At 44.9% G+C, this 9,113-nt stretch overlaps 2 protein-coding genes across 2 annotated transcripts; one reads left to right on the top strand and one right to left on the bottom strand.

Moving 5' to 3' along the window:
• Window positions 1–1,802: 1,802 nt before the first annotated feature.
• LOC105559691 (tetratricopeptide repeat protein 36 homolog) lies at window positions 1,803–5,620 on the top strand. The gene is made up of 3 exons (XM_012008189.1): window positions 1,803–1,952; window positions 4,493–4,687; window positions 4,782–5,620. Exons 1-3 carry the CDS (start codon window positions 1,844–1,846, stop codon window positions 5,036–5,038), a joined length of 561 nt encoding a protein of 186 aa, XP_011863579.1. The 5' UTR covers window positions 1,803–1,843; the 3' UTR covers window positions 5,039–5,620.
• Window positions 5,491–7,733, bottom strand: LOC105559692 (translocation protein SEC62). The gene is made up of 5 exons (XM_012008190.1): window positions 7,511–7,733; window positions 6,760–7,209; window positions 6,325–6,672; window positions 6,137–6,237; window positions 5,491–6,065 (listed from the first exon to the last, which is right to left on the bottom strand). The coding sequence occupies exons 1-5, from the start codon at window positions 7,544–7,546 to the stop codon at window positions 5,906–5,908; spliced, it is 1,095 nt and encodes a 364-aa protein (XP_011863580.1). The 5' UTR covers window positions 7,547–7,733; the 3' UTR covers window positions 5,491–5,905.
• Between the last annotated feature and the right edge of the window lie 1,380 nt (window positions 7,734–9,113).

Below are 9,113 nucleotides of genomic sequence, written 5' to 3'. Positions count from 1 at the left end.
GGGAAAATCCTCGCGGTCCTTTCCGTCCTTTCCTCTGCCCGTGGGAAAGCGCGCGCGAACGACGGGGCCGTTTAACAGTCCCCTAGTTAACGGTAACACGTTGCGAGGAATCGCGAAAAATCGCGAGGCGCTTCGAGCCTTCGCGAGCGAGCGCGCGCGGTTGACGACGAGGAAACGGGACGCGCGTCGGTGTCCGCGGAGTCCCGTAGTCGATTTTCGTCGAAAACCGGCTCCGCGAGCCGCTCCTCGGCCTCCTCGGCCGCCTCTCGCGCGCCGAGGTTACGCCCGTCGAAAACGCGCGTTTACTGTTACGACAGATCCGCGGAAAATATCAGCGATGGCTGACGCTTCCCGAATACCTGCCTCGCGAGCGTAAATTCACTTCCGAAATTAATGACGACCCGGTCGCGAGTCTCCGCGCGGCTCGCGATTTTTGCACGGCGTCGGACTCGTCTCGGGGACTAATCGGCGAGATGAGTTAACTAAAAGTAAAATGTTAATCCAAATGAATCAGTCACGACTAGCGGTCGAGCGAAATTTTTGTCCCTTCGGCCCCTAGCGACAAAAATGTCTATTCAATTGATGAGTTTTATACAGCCATTTCTTTGCTTAATTTTCTTCTTTAATTAACTTCTCGCGGTCGTGCATTTCGATACGATCGACGCTCGCATATAGTTCGAACCGTACGAAATATCTGTCGGTGACGATAATAAACCGACTATGGAAGGAGTTTTCTTCCTTCCTGATCTCTGGTCAAACTGACCAAACTGTATGGCCAGGAGCGACGAATGGTAGGTCCAATCTGGCCCGACGAAGGACTACGATGGGGTAAGTGGTCAAGATAAGGTGCTTTACGAAATAAGTTGATTTCTTCTTATTTGCCAAAATTCGGGTGGGTTATATCCTTACCTTCTTTACATATTCTCGCGTATGTGCAAGATTAAAGAGACCCCTATTAAATCCCTATTAAATCGCGCGCGTATAACTCGAAATCGAACCTCTTATACTTAAATCGTGTCGCGGTTTTAACGAAGGACTTGTAGGTTCATTAACAAAAAGTTCAAACGCGGGTAGATAGGAAAATGGATAGGACTATACAGCGGAAGACGGGTAGGTAGGTAGGGACTCGGATAGGCAGAGACAGGGGGACGTAACTCGATAATGCTGGTCTTTCCTTGTCTTACACCATCGTAAAATAAAAGAATCGTGCTTGCGCAGTACTAGTTGCTACACAGGTGTGATTCTCCCTTGTCACGACAGTGAGACAGAGAATGAAAGTCTTCTTAAATCTTCTCTGTCTCTCACTCTTCGCAAGCTTCACAGCCTATTCAATGCGCTCAGGCCGGTAGTTCGTCCGTTCTTATATTTAAGATCATCTTAAGTACACTCTTAATGTGTTTTCAACCAATCGCAGAGCCGTATTAGCGTCTTAAGACAACACTTAGGATGATTTTGAAATAAGAATCGACTACGAATACCGGCCTCAGTCTACATTTACTGTGTCTACGGGTATTCCTGAAAATCCTGCGCGAGGATCGATTGACGCTTTCTGCCGAAATCAATTAGAGCTGACATTCGTTCTCGCGCCGCCTGATTCACCTGTGTAATCAGCCAAACGCTCGAGCGGCTATGAAAATCCATGATCTCGCGTTACGTGCACGTAAAGTATAAACACACAATTCCCGCCGCTAATACGCGAGCGACACGCACCAGTTGGACGACATTCCGGGTCTATTAATCTATGACGCAACGCGATTAGCTCTCGGCGACGGAAGGCAAACAAAAACGAGTCCCCGTCGAATGGAAATATCGAGACTTACACGGGAAGAATTCAGTCGACATCATGGAGAGCTTGAGCGAAGGTGACAGGGCGGTCCTGAAGACGATCTTCGACCCGCTTCAGCCGCTCGGCCCGTCCGATTTTCCAGGCTTCCCGGTTCCCCAGGAAGTTGGTACGTGATAGCGTAATACAGCAGTAATTAAAATCTGTTTAAAATAACGATCGAACGTATTAAAAGAGATAATGTTGAAAATAATCTTCCCCTTAAGTGTGACTAATAATAAATTCAATATAATTTATTCGTACATGTATAATTAATAAAAAAAACGTATCAGCATTTCTCTAAACTCTTAAGGCTGGTTTATGTAAGACCATGACTGTTAAATTATACCGGAATATCGGTAAAAATTGTCCAATCGCCGTTAAAAGTGAAGAGAATAGTTGACCGTACTTGATTAATTTTTACCGATTCCGGCATAAGTTAACGGTTACGGCCTTGCATAAACCAGCCTTTAAATGTAACGACTTAAAGCTGAGGACAATAATGGGTGGTGATTCTTTGCGATTCCGCGCGCAACTCCGCGCGGCGCGCGATTTAAAACCGAGATTGCCATTCAATCTTAATGACGGTGCAGCCGGGACACTTGTTGGACACGATTCAAACCGCAGGCTCCGCGGGTCGCTCGCAAAAATCCGTGGGCGCTTAAAGCACGCACGGGTTAACCGCATTCGCCTGGCGATAAATATATTCTGGCGCGAGTCGTGAGACATTCAGATCGTCATGAATATGCGAGCAACCGCGCGATGCAATAACAGAAATAAAGTTTCTCGTTGTCGTATCAATCCTCAAGGTTACGCTCCCGCCGAGTAAAATATGAAAAACTTTACGTTGCCGTTGAATTTCTTGCAAGTTCTGCGCCATCCAAATTAATTAAACATGGACGCATACGCAGTTAATTGCAAAGTGCCCGTAAAGAATTGATGTGAAGGTATAAGATCCGATTAATTTCACGAGATATGTATAAATTTTAGACTGGGTTGCACTGTAAAAAAAGTTATGTGTAAAATTACAATTGTTATAGTGGGTAATATTGGGACCATCTATTAAAGGTGTATATTTATATACGTCAGTAAATTTACACCTTGTAGGTAAAATTATTACCTTATATAATAAGTAAACTGCTTGCCTTCAATTATGTAAACTTTACAATTTTTCATAATTTTTCATCATGTATAAACAAGTAGTAACAACGAAGAGTAAAAAGAATTTTTTTTTGTAAAAGTGCATAAATTTATGTATTTCCGTTATTAATAGTGTAATCGCTACACTTATTATGTATGTAATTTTACATACTTTTTTACAGTGTGCAATATGTATTTATTCGGCGTTTCCGCCAATAATGTTATGGACAGTGACTGTCCAATCATTTTAAACTTGTATCGTTCCGAATCACGCCTCGATGCGCCTTTCGAGAAGAATTTGATCAAATTTGACATTGTGCTCGTTGTACGTAATTTTGAAGATGGGAAATAAGGCGCATTACGGCGCATCCGACACCTTTCTATTACCGCAAAAGCAAGAACGCAGCGCAAACGTAAGAAAAAAAGAAAAGAAAACCGCAAACGTAAAAAGATGCTAACCGCATATCCATTTACTGCTAAAGTGCAACGAAAGCGATCCATTTTTAAACGAATGGTAGACGATGAAAAATGGATCGTTTGCAACAACATCGGGAGGAAAAGATTCTGAGATAAGCGATCCGCATTAGTCACTCCAAAGATCACGCTGTGTGTCTGAAGGTCTGTCTGAAAAGTAGATATCATTTAGTAGAAAATTTGTGATATTATGAGCGCCTGACGTCGAATCAAATTCGAATAACTGTGAATTAGACACTACTATAGGCACACTGAGATAAATGTCCGATTAAATATAATCGGATAAAAAGTTTTCTCAGTGCAGTGATCGACGAGGACCGATCAAAATTAGTCAATAGAAGGGCGTCGTGTGTTCCGGCAAGGACAATGCCAGACCGCATGTTACTCTGGAAAAAATGGTTGCAGCTTGACCGAGATGTTCTATCTCAATCGTTATATTCACCTGACCTTGCACCTTCAGGTTACCATTCACTCGGATCTGTATAGAATCCCTTTAACGACAAGAACTCTTCAGAAAACTGTAGAATCTGTCGTGAACATTTTCTCAATAAAAAAATTTAGAAAATTTAGGAAGCTGGTATCATAAAGTTATATGTACAAGAGATAGTCACGGACCATAAAAAAATGGGCAATACCTGAGTAGAGATTCATTTCCATTTTACAATTTGGAATTATGCTTGAAAAACCGAATAGATACACGTTACGAGCCAATGTTTCGTACTTTGTGTCAAGCTAAAGTATTTTGTGATTTTCTTAATTTAAACTTTCAATTTTAATAACTACGTACTTTACCATTTTTATATGCAGGATCTTTTATAAGAAAAATTACGTGATTTCCTTTGAAAAAATATCGATAACATGTTTCACAAAAACACGGGATACAACAAGCACTTCTATTTTTATTCTGAAAATGAAAAATATAAAATTTTTATTTCAAGTATTTCCTCTAGAATGAGAAACAATTGAAATATTTAAGCAGAATTATAAAACGGGGAACTCCCTGTACGTAAAAGTTGTGTGCGTAATAAATATATATATATAAAATATTTTATTAAGAGGGGGATGCTTCCGAGGAGAATCAGTTAGAACCGGATGTACTAGACATCGTGAAAAGGGCAATAGTCTGCGCGGAAGAGAAGAACTTTGACGAATCTTTCCGGCTTTTTCACGAGGCGTTGAAACAGGCGCCTGAATCGCCGTCGATCCTAAACGACAGAGCCCAAGCGTTACGTCTGGCGAATCGAGTCGAAGGTATATTTAGTTACGTTTATATCGAAAAAGAGAGCTCTTGTAGAAATTTCACAAGAGGGAATCGTATTTCGATGATATGCAAATTGTTATTCAGAAGCGTTGAAGGATCTGCATCTGGCGGTGGAATTGAGCGAGGGAAAGGGAAAGGCCGGCACGCAGGCACTTTGTCAGCGCGGCGCCCTTTACCGTTGGATGGGGCAGGACGACAAGGCCAGGGAAGACTTCACCCGTGCGGCCAAGGCTGGCTCGAGCTTCGCTAAATCGCAACTGGTCGCTCTGAATCCGTACGCGGCTATGTGCAACGCAATGCTGCGCAAGATGACAATTGAAGGCCAATCGACCTTAATCTAACGCGGTTAATTGCAGGTCGAAACAGTGGCCACTTAAAATAGATATATAACGCTTTATTTTATCTTTATTTCCATATAGATAAATCCACGTGCGGATCCACAAGATCTACAGATCCTGATATAATGACAGTTGTAAAAGTAATATAATAATAATAGTAATAATAACAATGATCATTGGAAATTTCGCATAAAAATATAAATTATCTGCATTAAACCCGGAATATATGTATATTCATTTGTAAAATTGGGCCTAATTTCTGCTAAAAAGGAACTCGCGCTAAATCGCCGAACAACGAAGAAAACGTCAAGTTCTGTACCCGTAAAGATTCCTTCTCTTCCAGCTAAATCAGTCCTGCCTAGATTCGAAGATTTACATCTAACGGAGACAACTCGGTGCGTATTAATTAACTACATTGTCGGTAGACATTGATCGCATTCAGAGAGATTGAAGACTTCGAACAGTACCCACAATTTATTCAACGGAAACTGATAACGAAATTACGTCTAATACGATTTCCTCATATTACACATATATGTTTGTATAGATATCTATATATGAATAAAATATGCCTCGTATCACGCTTACGCTCCTCGGAGACAAATACTTAACATTCACGCCAGTTACGGGAAAAATCTCTCCATGCAAAAGTCACAAGCGATTTTGCCCACTCGTTCATGAACGAACCTTTAAATGCAATAAATGTGGAGAATCTGCTACGGTCGGCTTGTTAGACTCGCGCGTCAAATACGACGCGCGGAGTAACGCGCCGCAAGCATATATCGGTTTCAGTGATGATTAATGCGATACAATTAATACAGCTGTTTGTCCCAGCAAACATGAAGCTATCTACTGTCCGGCTCTCGCGTTCTAAACCATAACAAAATCTCGACTCGTATTGGATTTCTCACTCTCCGAGCCTTCCTCACTTCCGTCCTCGCCTTCCGCCGAATCGGACGAAGTTTTCCTCTCATCGCTAGGCAAAGATAACTCCTCGTTAGTCGTTTCCGTCGCTACAGGTTTCTCTTCTCTGAGGATACAAAAGATAGAATCAGAGATACACGTTTCATGAAATACCTAAGTACTAATCGCAAAACTTACTGAACTAATGGCGCATCCTCGGAATCAGAATCCTTCTCTTTTCTCCTTTTCTTTTTGCTGGCTTTCTTGTCGCCGTCCGACGCGGGGCCATAATATTCATACTGCAAGGACATTTTTGCACTTAGTCGTCCGCCACCACGACCGATGAGCAAGTGCAGATGAGTGGAGTAAAGAAAAGAGCTACTAACTTGATACAACGGCCAGAAGGACGCGAAGAAGCCAACATCTGCTGTAAGATTAGGTAGCAGCCACAGATGACATCTACCCAACGTGGGCACCCACAGAAGACAGAATACGATCATTCTAATAATAGCCAGCGCTAATATGAATACGAGAAATCCCGCAGCTGCGACGCTTAGATAGTAAACTCCATGACGAATGGTTAAGGGCCACAGTGGGAAGAGACAGACTCCTATCGCACCTAAGACTACGAGCGTGCCGAAGAACCAGTAATACACAGGGATCGGCTCGTATATCCACACATACGCGTCGTTACAATCGACAAAGTACTGTTCCATGTGCATTTCTAGTCTCACCTGGAAGCACACGTCGATTTCTCATTTGGAAAGGGGGACGAAGGGGGAGAATCTTAGCGGCACGAACGAAAGTACCTTTACACTTACTTTTGGCTTCTTCTTATGATCCTTCCGTTCGTCGCTTTTCTCTTCGCCCTTCTCGTCCTTCACCACCGCCACGTCTTTGGTCTCCCTGGTGTCTTCCTTATCCGTGGCTTTCCTGTCCTCCTTCGGGTCCTTTGTCTTCTTCTTGATGCCCCGCATTTTGTTAAGTTCCTCCTCCGAGATCACCACCTTCTTGGCCCTGTGAAAGAACTTGTGCCTGAGCATCAGGTCCAAGAACTGGGAGACCTGCTCGCGGTTCTCGAACACCGTGCTCCAGGGCGAATTTTCCAGTAGGGCGTCAATCGCCCGCGACCCGGTGAAGTACTCGACATTGTGGGTCCTATCGAACTTGGTCTTCTTCGACGGCACATTATTGCGGATCCACTTGGCTACCGCGTACTCCTCCTTGGACGGCTTGTCCTGAGCGACCTTAGTATCCAAACTGGCTACTTCCTGTTGAAAAAAAAAACAAAAACAACAATGGTGTCTATCAGACGGTTTCCTCGGAGGGAGATCCGAGCGAGGGGAAGGACGCGAGGAGGCGCGCGAGCCGCGATCCTCCCGGAACGGGGAGATTTATCTACGTCACACTCGTCGGCACGAAGCACCGTCGGCGCTGACGAGTTGGACCGTGCGCGCGGGCGGCCCGCGGACTCGCGCCGCGCGGCGCCGAGCGGGCCGCGCGGCGTGTCGCTGCCCGCCGTGCCCCACGTCCCGATTCTCGCGCGGCTCACGGCCCATATGCGACGCTTACATCTTTGCGCTTCCTGTTTTTCCTGCGCTCCGCCATGCTGTAAATCCGGTGTCACGCTTGCGCGCACAGATCCGCTGCTCACGCTGCCGGCCGCCGGAGCCGCTGCGAACTGGCATATGCGAGCACTGCGGACGCGTATCCTAAGCAAGCACCGTGGTGGCACGCGGAAACGATCCCCTCGGCGCCGTCCGCGTTCGCTACTTCGTCACCTTCTCCTCCTCCTCCTCCTCTTCCTCCGGCTGCTGCTGCCGCTGCTGCCGCCGCCGCTGCTGCCCTTCCTGCACCTTTTCTTTCTACCGTCACCTCCTGACGAGACACTCCGCTCCTCTCGGGGAGCCTCGGGACACGGACGGGACACCACCTGGTGTTGACAGGTCTATTGCGATTCACAAACTGGGAATAGTGGGAATAGTAGTAGCGCCGGTCGAGAGGCCGTCCGTGGCGCATCCGGGAAGCTTCTAGAAAGGTCGTGGAACCGATGACGTGATCAGTAATAGAACTTGAATGGACCATCGGGGAGGATAACCAAGGAACAATGACATTGTCGACCGTTTTCGGTCGCCCCGATCGAACAGATTGTCACCTAATCGAGCTGACCGTTTTATCGCCTACTTACCACAATTGTCTTATCGCCGTCGTAGCCGTGACTTGTAGGCACAGTCAGATCTTGTTTTCAAGACCGTCCTCCGCAGCCAATGAAATGTTTCGTGCAGTATTTTTAGATAAATTCTAGACGGTCTTGAGTATGTAAGATCCGACTGCATATGAATAGCACTCGTAGATCTATATGGCTCGAATAAATATAGCGAAAGGTCGTTGTGACGTGCATACGTTACTGTAGAGAGATAACACGTTCGGATTTGGATTTGAAAAGGTGGAAGGTGTAAAAAGATTAATATTAGAATATCGGATGCGTTAATTTAATGTTTAATTTGCACAGTTGTAACATAATCCTCTTAATACAGAAACGATTTTCTCCTCGCGCGTTTCTTTTCTGCGCTAGTTAACGGAGACTGTGCAATAGAACGCATAGACCGTACGCGAGTCGCTCTTCACAGCTGAAACTCGTCTATTTCATCTTTCATCTTTTTCTGCTCGACGTCGTTACAAAGAAGAATAAAGAACACGATCTTTTTTCTTAATTGTGTCGATCCAGATTCCAAGCGAATGGAATTTTCCCACTCATGCGCAGTAGCGCGATGTAATAACACAGAGATAAGAGTGGACTCGGCCGCGTTCTGTCCACTGGCGCTTCTACGTGCACAAAACGCGGCTGTTGAAACGTAAAGGCCTTCACACATAAAATTCCGTAAGGACGTAAAACGTAAGCATAAGAAAATCGACCAATCACAGTCGAGAACGTAAGGCAATGACGCAAGCAGTAGCAAATCCAACCTGTTGATTTTTTTACGCTTACGTTTTACGTCCTTAAGGCCTTCACACATAAAATTCCGTAAGGACGTAAAACGTAAGCGTAAGAAAATCAACAGGTTGGATTTGCTACTGCTTGCGTCATTGCCTTACGTTCTCGACTGGGATTGGTCGATTTTCTTATGCTTACGTTTTACGTCCTTACGGAATTTTATGTGTGAAGGCCTTTACG

Source organism: Vollenhovia emeryi, unplaced genomic scaffold (genome assembly GCF_000949405.1).
Source record: "Vollenhovia emeryi isolate VEMERY1.0 unplaced genomic scaffold, V.emery_V1.0 DF939260.1, whole genome shotgun sequence".
NCBI lineage: Eukaryota > Metazoa > Arthropoda > Insecta > Hymenoptera > Formicidae > Vollenhovia > Vollenhovia emeryi.
Note: the sequence above shows the minus strand (reverse complement) of the source record. Positions and strands in the feature narration are given on the sequence as shown.